The sequence below is a fragment of the Oryctolagus cuniculus genome, chromosome 2, assembly GCF_051225735.1.
Source record: "Oryctolagus cuniculus isolate XC-2025 breed Fujian yellow rabbit chromosome 2, ASM5122573v1, whole genome shotgun sequence".
NCBI lineage: Eukaryota > Metazoa > Chordata > Mammalia > Lagomorpha > Leporidae > Oryctolagus > Oryctolagus cuniculus.
In genome coordinates this window covers 134,551,228-134,569,234 of record NC_142868.1, presented here as the reverse complement: position 1 = coordinate 134,569,234, position 18,007 = coordinate 134,551,228, and the positions used below count along the sequence as shown (strand labels likewise).

The 18,007-nt window shown below is 42.5% G+C and overlaps 1 protein-coding gene across 13 annotated transcripts in view; it reads left to right on the top strand.

The window, feature by feature from the left end:
- ALMS1 (ALMS1 centrosome and basal body associated protein) overlaps window positions 1-18,007 on the top strand; it is a 171,111-nt gene that overhangs the window by 96,664 nt on the left and 56,440 nt on the right. For 12 of the 13 annotated variants that reach the window (XR_016230267.1, XR_016230269.1, XR_016230270.1 and 9 more), the window contains 3 exons: window positions 3,575-3,807; window positions 6,607-6,732; window positions 11,984-12,154. Coding sequence is in view for 8 of the 13 variants with exons in the window: in XM_089327538.1 (XP_089183664.1) it covers window positions 3,575-3,807; window positions 6,607-6,732; window positions 11,984-12,154 (530 nt within the window). In the remaining 5 variants the exon portion in view is untranslated. Of the gene's footprint in view, window positions 1-3,574; window positions 3,808-6,606; window positions 6,733-11,983; window positions 12,155-16,294; window positions 16,449-18,007 lie in introns of those variants that run through there. The other variant, XM_089327540.1, reaches the window with a different exon arrangement.

Here is an 18,007-nt window from a genome sequence, read left to right as displayed (position 1 = left end):
ATTTCAGGAAGGCCTCATCTGAACCAGAAGGCAGGCAACCAAATATCCACCACCTTGATCTTGGGCTTGCATAACTTACTCCAAAACTATGAGAAATAGATAGCTGTTTTTTAATAAGTCACCCAGTCCTTAATGTTTTCACATAGCAGCCCAAGTGGACTAAGACAAAAATTGATAACAAGCAGTGAATTTATTGCTGAAACAAATACCTAAAAATGTGAAAGTGGCTTTGGAACTAGATTAAGGGTCAAAGCAGGAAGAAATTTCAGGTGCATGCTAGCAAAGGCCTACATTCCTGTGAACAAACCATTAAGGACAATTCTAGTGAATTCAGGACAAAAACTATAGAGAAAACCTCAGTCTTCTTAGAGATAACATAAGTGATTAAAAAGCTGCACAATAAAGGCCATTATGAAGTCTCCCACAGAAATGGAGAAGCTGTTATTGGAAAGTAGAGGAAAGGCATTCCTTGTTATGGAGTGTTGAAGAACTTGGCTGCACTGTGTTCATATACTGGTGTTTTGTGGAAGGTAGAACTTGTACATGATGAAATCGTGTAGTTAGCTGAAGAAATTTCTAAGCAAAGTGTTGATGGTGTGACTTATCTTAAATGGTGATAATATAATGTGAGAAAAGAGAAATTATTTAAAGATGAAACTTTAATGCAAAAGGAAGCAAAAAGTGAAGATTTGGAAAGCTTTCAGCCCATCCATTTGTAAAAAATGCAGAAGTATATTCGGAGAGATTACACTGTTCAGTGGTGGTATGGCCAGGTATGTGTTGAGAAGATTAGGATGGATCAGCCAGGTGCTGGTCATCGAGACAACTGAAGAATGATCCCAAAGGCATTTGGAGCTTATGAAGACTGCTATTCCTATCACAGACATTTTGGAGATCATTGGACTGTCACTTTCATTACAGAGCCATGGGGACAAAAAAATGTCAAAAGAGATACCAAGGGCAACAGTGGGCCCTTGGTGCTTACTACTACTCAACACTGCCTCTAGGCCCTGTTACCCTCGTGCTGTCACCCTTAGTGCGCTAGATATGGCTCCAGTACTGCATGCGCTGCACTCAGCAATGCTGCGGAGGTGTAGATACCTCAAACGGCCACAGAACCCAGGCAGGAAACCACTGTGGATGACAGGGCCACCTAGGAGAACTCCCACAGGGCAACATGAGCCAGGAGAACAAAGCTACCAGCAAGGCAACAGGCTTTGATTCCAGTGTAGGAGAGCTGCCAGTGTGTGACCCTGGCACAGAGCCATTAAAGAAGTAGCTCCACTCCACTACAGAGAACAACAGTAGGGGTACAGCCACCCAGAGCACCACCCAGCCACCACTCATAGTGGATCCAAAAAGTAGAACCTCTTCCCCAGTGGGTCGGAGGGCACAGCCTTGAGTCAAAGAAGATGATTCTTGAGTTTTAAGATTATGGACTTGTTTGGGATCGTTTAACCCTTTCTTCTTTTCCATTTGTCCCCTTTAGAACAGGAATGTTTATCCTGTGCCTGTCCTACCATAATATTTTAGAAGCACAGAACACATTTGATTTCACATTTTGATTTATAGCTTGGAAAGCATTTTGTCTCAGAATGGGTTGTACACTGAGTTCTGCCCATAATTTGATTTAAGTAATATTTAGGTGACACTCTGGACAGAGACTTTAAAGTTGATGCCTGGAATGAGTTAAGGCTTTGGGAGCTATTGAGAAAGAATGAATGTATTTTGCTTGCAAGAAGGACTTGAATTTGGAGATGGAGTATAGGGACATAATGTTACATAGTCTAAATTTCTCTGTCCCTCCAAAATTCTCAGGCTCACATCTAATCACTAGGGTATTTGAAAGTGGGGCCTTTGTGAGGTGATTAGATCATGAGGTGGATTCTTCAGAATCCACCTAGTACTCTTTTTATTTTAAAGATTTATTTATTTATTTGAAAGAATTACAAGGAGAGGAGAGACAGAGAGATCTTTGATCTGCTGGTTCATTCCTCAAACAGCTGTTAACGGCCAGTACTGGGCCAGGCCTAAGTCAGGAGCCAGGAGCTTCTTCCAGGTTTCCCATGTGGGTGAGAGGAGCTCACAGACTTGGGCCATCTTCTGCTGCTTTTCCCAGGCCATTAGCACAGAGCTGGATCAGAAGTGGAGCAGCTGGGATTTGAACTAGTCCCTATATGGGATGTTGGCACTGTAGGCAGCAGCTTAACCTACCATGGCACAAGATTGATTGATTTGTTTGAAAGGCAGAATTATCAGTGAGGTGGAAGGTGGGGGAGAGCTGTCTTCCATCCACTGGTTCACCCCCCAAATGGCTTTAACAGGCAGAGATGGGCCAGGCCCAAGCCAGGAGGCAGGCCCTTCACCCAGGTCTTCCATGTGAATGTAGGAGCCTAAGCACTTGGGCCATCTTCATGACTTTCCCAGGCGCATTAGCAGGGAGCTGGATTGGAATTGGAGCAGCTGGGACTTGAACTGGTGTCCATATGGAATGACAGCGTTGCCACAATGCAGGCCCCAGAACTAGTGCTCTTCTAAGAGTCCCCAGAGGGCTAGCTAGTCCCTTCTGCCAAGTGAAGATGTACTGAGAAAGTACCATCTATGAACTAAAAGCAGGCTTGCACCAGATTGCAAATCTGCCACTGCCTTGATCTTAAACTTCTCAGCCTCCAAGGCCATGAGAAATAAAAAAAATTTTTTTTATAAGCCACTCAGTCAGTCGTGTTTTGTTACAGCAGCCAAATAGACTGAGACAATTGTGGTCTATAACAGTCCTTTCATATTTTGTGGACCTATAGTATCTCAGTTGGGATTTGGCTGGTGTTTTCTCATGATTAGACTGTAGTTTCAGGTTTTAGGAAAGAACATCACAGAAGTGAAGTTCTCCTTTCTCAGACAATACAGGGATTGTATGATGTAATCACTAGGCTGAGGCAGTTTGCTGTGTGCCTTCACTGTGAAGTGGCTGTTTCTCCCTTTTTATACTCTAGTCTGAAATTCACCATGTCTGACCCCTATTCAGGGAAGGAGGAGATTAAGCTTTACCACCTTTGGTGAGAGGTATCTAGAAATGTTATTTGGAATTCTTGAGCAAAATTTCTCTATTTATTCAATCATTTTTTTATTCCACTCTAATATGAATTCTGTAACCTTCACACATAACTGTAACCTTGAGAAATTGTGGTTCCCCACTGATTTAGGAACTCCTGAGGGAAGGCTCTGCATATTTTGTTTGTTTTTGTATACTCTATACACTTAACACAGTTGCCTAATTTATAGTAACATCTAGTGCTTTAAAAGAAAATGAGTATATTTTCAACTGAAATGTACTATTTCCTGAGCTAAACAAAGGAATTCTAAATTAAAACTAAAAGTAGGTTTCAAAATAAAAGTAAGCACATTCGTGAGTGCATTGTATTTAATATGTAACAAAATCAGGGATCCCATGGATATTTCTTAACATTTGAGATTCATATGTCCACAATATATTCCTTGTAGTTACTTGAATAGTCCTTGAGATTTTTATTCTTAATAAGCCAAGGATATCACCTGCTATGTCCTTTCTTTTGTTCAGATTTCTAGAGGAGAGTAAGACCCCTTTTTCTGGAAAAATATCATCTGATGCCGTCACTCAGATAACTACAGAAAGTCCAGAAAAGACCATGTTCTCATCTGAGATTTTTATTAATGCTAAAGATGATGGCCATGAAATTCCAGAGCCCAGAACCCAAAAGGTACCCAAACCTCCTGTCAGGTTTGCTTCATCATCCTCAGTTCAACAGATCACTCCTACTAGTGGCACGGATGGTAAGAAATTTTGATTGTGTTTCATATGATTATGCCAATGTTTATGTATAATAATCTTAGGAATTTGTGATTCTATCTCTCTAGTAAAAAATTAATTTTATTTAACATTTTTAAATTTTTATTTGATAGGCAGAGAGTCCGAGACAGAGAGGGAGGAGAGAAGAGACTGACCTCTCATTGACTAGTTCACTTCCCAAATGTCCATGATGACCGAGGCTGGGTTGGAGCCAGAGCCACCAGGAGCTGGGACCTCAATCCAGGTCTCCCATGTGGGTGGTAGGAACCTAATTACTTGAACCATCACCAGGGTCTGCAACCCACACTGGAGTGCCTGGGTTTGAGTCTCAACTATTCTGCATTTCAGCATCCTGCTGATGCATATCACCTTGGAGATCTCTGCCACCCACATAGAAGACTTGGATTGCATTCCTGGCTCCTGGCTTTAGCCATGGTCCAGCCCCAGCCCAACCCTTTTGGGCATTTGGGGAATGAATGAATTAGCACATGGGAGGTCTCCCTGTCTCACTGTTTATCTGTCTCCTTCCCTCTTCCCCACTCCAAATTTAAATACTAAGTTCTAATAGAATTCTTTTGATCTTGTTTAATCTTAAAGTTTATCAGGAAGAATAACACAATTTGGGTAAAAAAGGGTAACTTGTTTTCTCACAAGGGAGAAAATAGATTACATAATTTGTTACTAAATTCATAACTTATGGAGAAAAAGAATTGGAAAAATTCAATACTTTGCCTCCAAACAAATCAAAATTACTGTTTAAGACACTATATGTTTTTTAATCAATTTAGTTTTCACAGTAACTCTAAGAGGTAGGAATTATGTCAACTTTATAGTTAAGAAAACTGATGCAAAAATAGAAGAGTAATTAGTTCAAGATCTTATAGATAGTGGTGTTTTCAGTTGATTTAGAATTAGTTGACTGCTTACTGACTGTGTGTTAGGGTACAGGATAGACTAATTTATCATGGAAACTCCAAACTACAGGCAAGCTGTCTAGAGCAGGGACCTGTGATCCAGATGTGGTGGCTCTGTCACCCTCTCAGGGTGATTGCTGTTTCCAATTCCAGAGTAGCTGCTGCAGCTATCAGGAACTGTAGTACTGGGGTGGCTTTAATTGGTTGTTTTTAATGGAGTCAGTGGAAGTTGTAAACATTCTCACACTTATCCTCTGGGACATAGTTACTCATATGAGCATTTACGACTATAAGGGAAATTGGAGAACATAGTGTGTAGATGAAAGGGAAGGAGGATAGACTTGAAGGGCCTTTGACAGTTTTCACACCTGGAAGGGAAAACAAATACAGTTGGTTCCACATACCCATAGATTCCACATTGGTGAGTTCAGTAAACCAGAGATAAAGAATGTTAGAAAAATACCACATCAGTACCAGACACATACTGACTTGTTTCTCTTTTCAGTATTTCCTAAACAGTACTGTATAATAACCATTTATATTGCATTTACATTGTATTAGTTATTATAAGTAATCTAGAGATGATTTAAAATGTATAGGAGGATGTTGGGTAGATTATAGACAAATACTAAGCTATTTTATATTAGGGTTTTGACCATCTGCAGATTTTGGTATTTGTGGGGGACAGGGGTCCTAGATTCAATCTTCTTAAGGATATAAAGGGGCAACTGTATCTAGAAAAAAACTCAGCCTCTATAATAATCAGATAATATTTAAACAATGAGATTCCATTTACCCCACTAAGAAATAATTATTTCTTCAAAAAATATTTTAGTAGAAGATTTACTTATTTAGTTGAAAGGCAGAGTTAGAGGGAGAGAGAGAAAGAAATTGATTGAGCTTCCATTTGCTGGTTCACTACCCAAATGGTTGTAACAGCCAGGGCTGGACCAGGCCGAAGCCAGGAGCCAGGAGCTCCATCCAGGTCTCCCACATGGGTGCAGGGACCCTAAGACTTGGGTCATCTGCTGCTGCTTTTCCCAGGCCATTAGCAGGAAGCTGGATTGGAAGTGGAGCAGCTGGGACATGAACCATTGGCCATAAATGATGCTGTTATCCTGAGTGGTAGCATTACCTACTGTCCTATGCCACAGTGCTGACCCTAGCAAAGACATTTTCTTTCTTTCTTTTTTCTTTCTTTTTATTTTTTTTAAATAAAGCTTTATTTATTTGAAAGGCAGAGTTACAGGGAGGCAGCGAAAGAGAGAGATCTTTTGTCTGCTGGTTCATTCCTCAAATGGCCACTATGGCTGGAACTGCACCGATCTGTAGCCAGGAGCCCAGGAGCTTCTTCCAGGTCTCCCATGAGGGTGCAAGGGCCCAAGGACTTGGGCCATCTTCTACTGTTTTCCCAGGCCATAGCAGAGAGCTGGGTTGGAAGTGGAGCAGCCAGGACTCGAACTGGCACCCATATGGGGTGCTGGCACTGCAGGTAGTAGCTTTGCCCACTCTACCACAGCTCCGGCTCCCATAGACATTTTCAAAAGTGGTTAGGCAGTTATATCGATAGAAATTCATCTTCTCAGTGAAATGTATTCCTTTTGTCCTATTTAAACTTTGTCCTGCCCCAGTCTCTCCTGTATTCCTAATTTCTCAGCATTTTTTATGTGTACATTTATGGTTTACTATTCATTTCCCTCAAGAATTCTGGTTCCTCTTGAAAGCAAAGATAAGTTTCTGTTTTGTTCATTCATTTTGTGTGTATGTGACTCAAAAGTCTTGATCACTGAGTGGCACTTAAAAAGCTCTCAACGTGTATTTGGTGAATTAATAAATATTTCTTAATTGTTCTGATCTTTACCTCCTTAGCCCAGCCTGAACTATTGCCATATAAGCCATCTGGCAGTTCGAAGATGTTCTATGTTCCACAGTTAGGAAAGACTCCTTCATTTCCAGATTCCAAATCAGACACCACCATTGAGAGCTCACATTCAGGTATTATGTAAAAATTTTTCGGAACTTTACATTTTTAAATTTTATTTGTGTGTTGACTGGTTTATTCTGGAATGGCAAATTAAAGTTCAGTGCTTTTTAATCTTTCAGTAAAATATGGAACTTTTCATGCTTTGCTCTCTGATTCAGGTAGGTAAGTTTACATAAGCAATTAACAAATATCTGTTAAAGAAAATTCTATGGAAAATTGTTTGGGTTAATGGACTTCATCTAAGGCATAGGTTTCTATGCTTTCTTAGTTCATAGAATCTGTACTGTTCAGTGATTTTTTTTCTTAGCCTTCTGTATAATGCATATATATACATTAAGTATTTTTTCAAACAACTGCTAAGATATTAGGACATGAACACTTATTGTTTTGGTCGGACAACTCAGATAAAATCTGTTAACTATTTATTTTTTTGTTTTGACTTTTGGACACTCTACAACAGTGAAGCACAGCCATTTTCAGTTTTGTTGTTGTTGTTGTTGTTGTAGCAACTGCCAAAAATCCAGCCATTGAAAGACATGGCAGCATTGAATGAAAATAGCACAATCTGATATTGAAACTTTGAACTCTTTTGAGCTAGTAGTTTGTGGAGTACACCAGACGTAAAATATTACTGTTGTTTCCCTAACATTTTATAATATCCTGAAACATTTCTGTGAATTCACTATAGAAAAACTGCAGACCTAGGAAATGAATAGCATCTCCTAGTGGAATTTAATCAGTAATTCCTGTGGTGGTTTTAAGGTAAAGGTATGAAATTGGTGTTGTATATTTTAATGCACGTGATAGCGTTCTGAAACCATCCATAGGAGATGACTTGGCTCACTTTAGGGAGATAGTTTTCTTTACCATCTGTTACAAACATATTTGTATGTATAGAATTACAAAGCAAAGAGACATTATCCCTGGTTTTAGGAATTTTTTAAGATTTATTTATTTATTTGAAAGTGACAAGAGAAGGAGACAGAGAGAGACGTCTTCTATCTGCTGGTTCACTTCCCAGATGGCCACAACAGTCAGGGCTAGGCCTGCCTGAAGCCAGGAGCCAGGGACTCCCTTGTGATCTCCCACATGGTTGGCAGGTACCAAGCTGCTTTGGCCATATTCGACTGCATTAGCAGGAAGCTGGTTTGGAAGCAGAGCAACTGGGACTCAAACCGGTGATAAGCGGTAGCTGAACCTGCTACACTATACCACTGGCCCTGCTGGCAGATTTTTATTGTTGTTGTTAACTTTATATGACAGTTGACCAAACTAGTTTCTAATGGTTACTGCATTAAAACCTCTGATGACTCCTCTGATTTTCTACTATGATAGAAAAAAAAGACAAAACACAAAAATGTTCACCAAATATTAGGATTAATTAAGTTTATAGCTAGAAATGAAGAAATGTCCACTGTCTGCAAGGCTGTGGTTTTAAAAACAGTATTCTGGTAAGGTTACCAGAAATAAAACAAGCTCATTTAATTGATTGTTGGTAGAAAAATCCCCTGTACTCCCTAGTTCAGAAGACGGAATATAGACAATAGAAGTCTGGTCAGGAGTCCCAGTATTCTTTGAGCCCTAAAGTGTCTTGATATACCTAAAACATCTATCTAGTTGTAGACAATAACATATACAATGATTGGATGGTAGTGGGAGGAGAAAAAGATTTGGGTAGAGCTTTGAGTCCTGAGAAATGTTGTCTCTGTGAGCACCAGTGAGACAAAAAGGAGATCAAGTTAGCCATATGCATTTGAGATTGTAGTTTTCATGTTATCTATCGAGTCTGAGGATAAAGTTGGGAAAAGAAAACAATTCTTTCTTAGACCAATAGAGCTGTACGCTGTGGCATAGCAGGTAAAGCTGCCGCCTGCAGTGCCGGCATCCCATATGGGATGAGCAGAGAGCTGGATCAGAAGTGGAGCAGCCAGGACGCGAACCAGTGTCCATATGGGATGCTATCACTGCAGGTGGTGACTTTATCGCTATGCCACAGCGCCAGCCCCAAAACTTCCCTTTTCTGAAAAAAGAACATGGTATGTGGATTGCAAGTTCTCATACAATCTATTAGTGAGAGATCATGATGCATAGTATTTAAAGATTTTAATTGAAATTTAAAATTTGGCTGGCGCTGCGGCTCAATAGGCTAATCCTCCGCCTTGCGGCGCTGGCACACCGGGTTCTAGTCCCGGTCGGGGCGCTGGATTCTGTCCCAGTTGCCCCTCTTCCAGGCCAGCTCTCTGCTGTTGCCCGGGAAGGCAGTGGAGGATGGCCCAAGTACTTGGGCCCTGCACCCCATGGGAAACCAGGAGAAGCACCTGGTTCCTGCCATCGGATCAGCACGGTGCGCCAGCCGCAGCGCGCCAGCCGTGGCGGCCATTGGAGGGTGAACCAATGGCAAAAGGAAGACCTTTCTCTCTGTCTCTCTCTCTCTCACTATCCACTCAGCCTGTCAAAAAAAAAAGAAATTTAAAATTTATTCTATAAACACATGATTTTAAAATTTATAAAAACCAAAACATGTCATTCCTTAATTAAAATATTAAATATCAGAAATAAACTGAACTAAATTTATACTTAATGGAAAGAGGATATAATTGTAGGATTTATGGATCCCAGTACATACTCACCAAGTAATATGGCAATAAAAATTTATTTCACCAATATGCAAGTACAATAAAAATCTATTTTACTCCGGGATCTTTTTTTCTTTTTGACAGGCAGAGTGGACAGTGAGAGAGAGAGAGACAGAGAGACAGGTCTTCCTTTTTCCCGTTGGTTCACCCCGCAATGGCCGCTGCAGCTGGCACACCGCGCTGATCTGAAGCCAGGAGCCAGGTGCTTCTCCTGGTCTCCCGTGCAGGTGCAGGGCCCAAGGACTTGGGCCATTCTCCACTGCACTCCCTGGCCACAGCAGAGAGCTGGACTGGAAGAGGAGCAACAGGGACAGAATCCGGTGCCCCGACCGGGACTAGAACCCTGGGATTAGCCTATTGAGCCACGGTGCCGGTCTCCAGCATCTTCTTGAAAAATTCTCTTTAATATACTCATCCCAATGAAAAGATGGATATAAATGAAGAATTCAAGAAAGAAAAATATAGCAATGCTAAAAGTGATCAGTGGTGAACTCTGAAGCCAGTTTAATATAAATATTATTCTTACAAATAATAAAAAAAATTAGTTACAAAGTGAACTAGGGCCGGCGCCACAGCTCACTAGGCTAATCCTCCGCCTGCAGCACCGGCACCCAGGGTTCTAGTCCCGATTGGGGCGCCAGATTCTGTCCCGGTTGCTCCTCTTCCAGGCCAGCTCTCTGCTGTGGCCTGGGAGTACAGTGGAGGATGGCCCAAGTCCTTGGGCCCTGCACCTGCATGGGAGACCAGGAGGAAGCACCTGGCTCCTGGCTTCGGATTAGCGCAGCGTGCCAGCGGTAGCAATCATTTGGGGGGTGAACCAATGGAAGGAAGACCTTTCTGTCTCTCTCTCTCTGTTTAACTCTGCCTGTCAAAAAAAGAAAAAAAAAAGTGAGCCAGAATGCCAGAAGCTAATTGGGAATGAAAGACACTAAGAAAGCCAAATAATTAAATAGTATGTTTTTTGTCTTTAATGGAAGAGAGTAAAAGGTTTTTTTTATTCATGACTTGGTGATTAAAGAAATCTAGAGTAAAAAAGAAATTTTTCTAAAATTCTACCATGATACCCAAAGAGGCAACAAAAGGAAAAAATAGAAGAATTAGACCAATAAATTAGAAATACTTGTACATCAGAGAATACTGTCAACAGAGTAAAAAGATAAATCCCAGAATGGGAAGAATTATTTGCAACTCATATATCTGATAAGGGATTGATACCCAAAATAATTGGTGAATTCTTACAACTCAGTAAGAAAAAAACAAGCAGTCTGATTTATAAATGGGCACAGAATATGAATAACTTCTTCTAAGTAAGATATGCAAGTAGCCAGTAACATATGAAAAGGTGCTCTATATTGTTAGTTCTGAGGGAAGTAACAAGCCCAAACCATATTAGGCTACCTCTTCACAACCATTAGGATTAGTATTATTTTTGAAAAGTAGAATAGAAAATAACAAATGTTGGTAAGGTTGTGGAAGAACTGGTGCCATTATGTATTGCCAAGTGGGAATATGAAGTCATTTAGCCACTTTGAAAAACAGTATGATTGGGGCTTTGAAAAACAGTATGATTGGGGGCTGGCGCTGTGACGTAGTGGGTAAAGCTGCCGCCTACAGTGCTGGCATCCCATATGGGAGCCGGTTCGAGTCCCGGCCATTTCACTTCCAACCCAGCTCACTGCAGATGCGCCTGGGAAAGCAGCAGAAGATGGTGAAGTACTTGGGAACCTGTACCTATGTGGGACACTGGCAGGAAGCTCCTGGCTCCTGGCTTTGGTCTGGCCCAGCCCTGGCCATTGTGGCCATTTGGGGAGTGAACCAGTGAATGGAGAATTTCTGTGTCTCTCCCTCTCTGTCTCTTTGTAACTCTGCCTTTCAAATAAATAAATAAATAAATCTAAAAAAAGAAAAGAAAAAAAATCCGTATGGTGGTTCCTTTAAAAACTAAATGTAGAATTATTATATAGTTTAGCAGTTCCACTCCTCAGTGGCTCACTCCCCAGTTGGCCGCCAAGGCCAGAGCTGCGCCGATCCGAAGCCAGGAGCCAGGAACTTCTTCTGGGTCTCCCATGCAAGTGCAGGGGCCCAAGGACTTGGGCCATCTTCTACTGCTATCCCAGGCCATAGCAGAGAGCTGGATCCAAAATGAAGCAGTCGGGACTCGAACCAGCGTCCATATGGGATGCTGGCACTGCAGGTGGTGGCTTTACCTGCTGTATAGCTCTGGCCCCTGGCTATTCTTAAATTCCCCTTTGTCTTTACTTCTGTTGTAACTTCTGCCTAAAATATCTTTCAGCCTTCTTCATAACAGAAAGCCTATGGTACAATTCATTTTTTTCTCTTTCTCCAGAAAATTTCCTGACTTGGGAAAAATAGACTCCTTCCTGAACATATAAAGTACTGTACTTTATATGCCTTTTCTTATGTAATTTTTTTCTCATTCTTGCATTATTGGAATTTATTCTGCATGTCTTATAACTTCATTTGACATCTCCTTCTGAATACTCTACAACCCTCCCAACATGGCATCTTTTTGGTAGAAGTGATCTAAGAAGCAAATATTTAAAAGTCTTTCTCAACTTCAAGTCTACATGTGTGTTAATTGTATTACTTTCCTGTTTTTCTGTAGGATCCAATGATGCTATTGCTCCAGACTTCCCTGCTCAGGTGCTAGGCACAAGGGATGATGAACTTCCAGACACTGTAAACATTAAACATAAAGAAGGGATCTATAGTAAGAGGGCAAAGTCTAAGCCATCCTTGTCATTGGAGAAAATTCCCTTTCCAAAAGATAATGCAGGTAACTGGATTGGCTTTGTGTTTTCTAGCTTTTTCTTTCCCCTTTCATCTTTCTGCTTTGTTATTCAGACTTTTCTGCTTGTTACTCTATTGGGCATATATTTAAAAAGTAAAATATCAGAGAATTGAAAAAACTTTAAACTTTATTTTTACCATATGAGATAAAATATGATACAACTTTTGAAATGAAAGGATATCCAATCAAATGTTTTAGACACAGAAATCCACAGAAAATCTTGATTAAATTGCCTCATTGATTTGTCAGATGTTGAAACTAACATTTCTTAGACTGGACTCTGCAAGGAAATATGTTGCTCATGTGGATGTTATAAAATTTTTAAAATTTTGCTGCCAGCATTTAAAAATATGATTTTGGCTTATTCTTGAAAAATTAGAGTAACTTTACTCACCTCACGTCATGGAAATAATCCACTGCAGCTGAAGTACTGCTGGCCTGAAGGCAGGACATCCATCCTGTTGACCTCATAGCTCTCAGCCCTGGTCTGCTTTATTCATGTCTGATCCATCTGATCACTGTATGTATTTTAGTTTTCAGCTTTATTCCTGGATGCAGGCCCCACTCTTTTATAAAAGGTATTTTTTTAAATAAATGATTTATAAGCTTTATTTATTTATTTGAAAGGCAGAGTTACAGAGAGGCAGAGGCTGGGGGTGGGGAGTGTCTTCCAGCCACTGGTTCACTCCCCAAATGGATGCAACAGCCGAAGGAAGCCCTATCCGAAGGCAGGAACCTGGAGCTTCTTCCAGGTCTCCCATGCAGGTGCAGGGGCCCAAGGACTTGAACCATCTTCTACTGCTTTCCCAGGCTATAGCAGAGAGCAGGATTGGAAGTGGAGCAGCCGGGACTCGAACTGGTGCCCATATAGGATGGCAGCAATGTAGCTTTTACCCGCTACACCGAAGCACCAGCCCCTATAAAAGGTTTTAATCTTCAAGGATTCACTTAGTTTTTTTCTTCTGTACAGTTCTTTAGGTGATACATGATAATATTCAATTAATGAAAGTCCCAGGAACCATTGAAAATTCTGTATGTCTAATTTCCTGTATTTATTTGTTAAATGTACTTTAAAAAAAATTCCTGTACATAGCTGTTAGCCAAACAAGTACTACTGACCTCAGGACAATTTTAAAACTTTGTTCTAGTTTTGGCATAGTGTTTTTGACTTTGTGTGATAACATTACCTTTGTGATGAAAATGGATGAAAAATTGCTAAAGCACAAATGGTTATTCTCCTAGATAATTTTTGCTGAACTATAAAGCTTATTGAAGACTGTTTATATACCTTTGAAATGAGAGAAAAGGGTTATATTTGCCAGGTAACATTGGGACTGCCAAGTAAACAGAAGGAGAAATATTTTTACCAAAATGTCATTCAGAAATGAAGACCTCATGCCCCTGGGAATGCCTTACCTGTTTGCCACTGCCTATATGTTAGTGGCAGTTGGATTGACACAGAACCCGCTGTCAGATACTTTAGAAGTTGATGAATATGAAAAAATTGGCAGGAAACAGATGATAGCCTAAGGGAAGTCCATGTGAAGCCTTTGCACACAAAGAACTCACTAGCTGTATCTCACCCTCTGATTTTATTTGGTATGGACGGTATGTTTGAAATAAAGTCAGGTTCAGTTATCTGAGCACCCCAACACACTCCCACCTTTGACCTACTTCAAACTTTGCTCCCTAAAAGCTATTCTCCTGGCTCAATTCTTTTTTTTTTTTTTTTTTAATGATGAGAAAACAGATTTAGAATTAGCCAGCTTGTGGATGATCCTAGTTTTGTTAGTGCCATCTTAAAACATAATCAGGAGCCTGTTGAACACACGCCTTCTCTCCTCAGGTCTGAGCAGGGTGTTGACTTTTTATTATTTTTTTTGACAGGCAGAGTGGACAGTGAGACAGAGAGACAGAGAGAAAGGTCTTCCTTTTGCCGTTGGTTCACCCTCCAATGGCCGCCGCGGCCAGCGCGCTGCGGCCAGCATGCTGCGGCCGGTGCACTGCGCTGATCCCATGGTAGGAGCCAGGTACTTCTCCTGGTCTCCCATGGGGTGCAGGGCCCAAGTACCTGGGCCATCCTCCACTGCACTCCCTGGCCAGAGCAGAGAGCTGGCCTGGAAGAGGGGCAACCGGGCAGAATCCAGCGCCCCGCCCGGGACTAGAACCCGGTGTGCTGGCGGCGCCACAAGGCGGAGGATTAGCCTAGTGAGCCGCGGCGCTGGCCCGACTCTGACTGCATCAATGTCAGAGATTTTCTTCACAGCCTGTTTGATCTGGTGCTTGTTGGCCTTGATATCCACAATGAACACCAATGTGTTGTCTTCCATCTTCACAGCAGACTCAGAGGTTGAAGGGAACTTGGTGGTGGCATAGTGGTCAAGCTTGTTTCTCCTGGGGGCACTCTTTCTAGGATATTTGGGCTGCCACCAGAGGCCTGGTGTCTTTGTCAGCTCCCAGAACATGGGTGACATCTGAATGTTCTTCTTTTGTGGCTGTAGCAGCTTTTCAGCACTGTCTTGTTGGCCTTTAAAGCCTTTGGTTTAGCTTTGGCTTTGGGAGGGGCAGGCTCTGCCTGCCTCGCCTTCAGTGTCATCTTGATGAAAAGGGTTTCTGACGGCCCTGCCTCAATTCTATTTTTTTTTTTTTAAGATCTTATTTTTATTTATTTGAGAGAGTTACAGTGAGAGGGAGAGACAGAAAGTCTTCCTTCTGTTCTATTGGCTCACTCCCCAAATGGCTGCAATGGGTGAGCTGTGCTGATCTGAAGCTTCTTCCTGGTCTCCCATGCAGGTGCAGGGGCCCAAGGACTTGGGCCATCTTCTACTGCTTTCCCAGACCACAGCAGAGAGATGGACTGGAAGAGGAGCAGCTGGGACTAGAACCAGCGCCCATGGGATACTGGTACCACAGGCGGAGGATTAACCTGCTGTGCCATGGCACTGGCCCCGTGCCTCAATTCTTTTTTTTTTTTTTTTTTTTTTTTTGACAGGCAGAGTGGACAGTGAGAGAGAGAGACAGAGAGAAAGGTCTTCCTTTGCCGTTGGTTCACCCTCCAATGGCCGCCGGCGCACCGCGCTGATCCGATGGCAGGAGCCAGGAGCCAGGTGCTTTTCCTGGTCTCCCATGGGGTGCAGGGCCCAAGCACTTGGGCCATCCTCCACTGCACTGCCTGGCCACAGCAGAGAGCTGGCCTGGAAGAGGGGCAACCGGGACAGAATCCGGCGCCCCGACCGGGACTAGAACCCGTTGTGCCAGCGCCGCAAGGTGGAGGATTAGCCTAGTGAGCCCCGGCGCCGGCCCTCCGTGCCTCAATTCTTTACAGGAATTTCACCTTGGTTGAGAAGCCCAACCTCTGACCCTCCCACTTTAGAAGATTAAGGAAGAAGGGTGGAGGGGAGAATGCCTGCCTGAGGAAATTGAGCAGAACCTATTAATAGTTTATTGAGACCATAAAATATGATATTACAAATAATTATCTCATGGCCGGTGCCACGGCTCACTAGGCTAATCCTCTGCCTGCGGCACCGGCACCCCGGGTTCTAGTCCCGGTCAGGACACCGGAGTCTGTCCTGGTTGCTTCTCTTCCAGTCCAGCTCTCTGCTGTGGCCCGGGAAGGCAGTGGAGGATGGCCCAAGTGCTTGGGCCCTGCACCCGCATGGGAGACGAGGAGAGGCACCTGGCTCCTGGCTTTGGATCAGCGCAGTGCAGTGGCCATTGCGGGGTGAACCAACGGAAAAGGAAGACCTTTCTCTCCATCTCTCTCTCTCACTGTCCACTCTGCCTGTCCAAAATAATAATAATAATAATAATTATCTCAATGGGAAAGTCTGGAATATAAAAGTGAGAAAATCTCAGAAAATAGAACACAAAGAGAAGGAAAAAGAAAATTTTTAAATTTCAAGATTGACCCAATAAGTTCAACATCTAAAAGTAAGTGTTTCATAGAGACAAAAGAAAAGGTAGAAGTAAAGGAATTGAACTAGTACAGGAGTAAATCCCACCACTGAAGGATGTGAATTCCCATATTAAAAAAGACGGACTAAAAATATACACATTGGGATATGATCTTGGATTTTCATAACACTGATATAGAAAAAAACATTTTTTTTGTCACTCCACAAGAAGACAGACTTCTGTGACCGCAAAAGGTGTCAAGATTTCTCCCTATCGGTAAGCAAGCGAACAAGCAGGTCTTCAGCAGAATCCAGCTGGGTGTCCTGTGATTGACTTCGGTTCTCACCTGTCTACCTGGAGAAAGTAGCAGCCGCTATACATTGAAGACTCAGTCCCCAAGACTGCCTCTCTCCTCCTTTAGATGCCAATCGCAGCCCCAGCTTATTTTACTCGTACTCTGTCTGACTGGCTATCAATCCAGGTTTTCACAACCCCGTCCTCAGATTCTGTTCATTTACTTGAGTGACTCACAGAACTCAGAGAAACATGTTTGCTAGTGTGTATTATAAGCATATTGTAAAAGATAAAAAGAATTGCTTCTGTAGTTTGAATGTAATTTTGTTCCCATGCTCAAGCAGCCCTTTAAACCCCAAAGCCACAGGTGGTTGGTACTAAGAAGGTGGGAATCCTACTATCGTATTTGAGAGGTGGGCCTACTGTGAGATCCTTAGGTTACCAGGGCCATTTACTTGGAAGATAGTTCTTGTGGAAGGGTTGGTTGTAACAGCCAAGATGGGCCCAGCCACACTGTGCTTCCTAGCTTGCCAATGGTCAGTTCTCTGCATGTGCTTCACCACTGGCTGTTCTGCACTTTTACCAGACACCAAGCCAGTGGGAGAGCCTGGTCTTGGGTTTGAACCTCTAAAGCTGTGAGCTAAATAAGCTTCTATTTCCTTCATGCATGGCTTGTCTTACGTATTTCATGATAGTAATGGAAAGCTGATTAATACAGTTGCATAGAGTGAAGTATACAAGAACGGACATGGAACTTCCATGCCCTATCGAGGTCAGGAACCTCCATGTTGTGAGCTGTCTCCAAACCCTGTCCTTTTGACTTTTCATGGGTACTTAATTGCATAGGTATGATTGCTAATAGACTGGGTGGGGAAACCCAGCAAGGTCTGTCTTTAGATTCTTCAGCATTCTTTCCTTGGAGTATGGGCAAGAACCTCTCTGGAATGGGGGATCTTATGATCTACTATTTGCATTTATATGATCTGTCTTGGAGAAGGAGTCATGAGGCAGGAACTGTGTCACAACTGAATAGAAAAGAGATTCATAAAACTTCCAAAAAAAAAAAAAAAAACCCATAGATCCCACATAAAGAAGTGGAAGTCAAACAGACATCAAGCTTGGTAAGCAGTACATGGGGAATAGTAGATAGATGAATTAACCAGTCAATCTGTAAGGAAATAAAGAAATATGTTTCTTAATCTTGAGATAAGAAAAGATTTATTAAACTATATTGCCTCAAAAAAAAGACCTAGTAGGGCCGGCGCCGCGGCTCACTAGGCTAATCCTCCGCCTAGCGGCGCTGGCACACCGGGTTCTAGTCCCGGTCTGGGCGCCGGATTCTGTCCCGGTTGCCCCTCTTCCAGGCCAGCTCTCTGCTGTGGCCAGGGAGTGCAGTGGAGGATGGCCCAGGTGCTTGGGCCCTGCACCCCATGGGAGACCAGGAAAAGCACCTGGCTCCTGGCTCCTGCCATCGGATCAGCGCGGTGCGCCGGCCGCAGCGCGCCGGCCGCGGCGGCCATTGGAGGGTGAACCAACGGCAAAGGAAGACCTTTCTCTCTGTCTCTCTCTCACTGTCCACTCTGCCTGTCAAAAAAAAAAAAAAAAAAAAAAAAAAAAAAAAAAAAAAGACCTAGTAATCATAAAGTA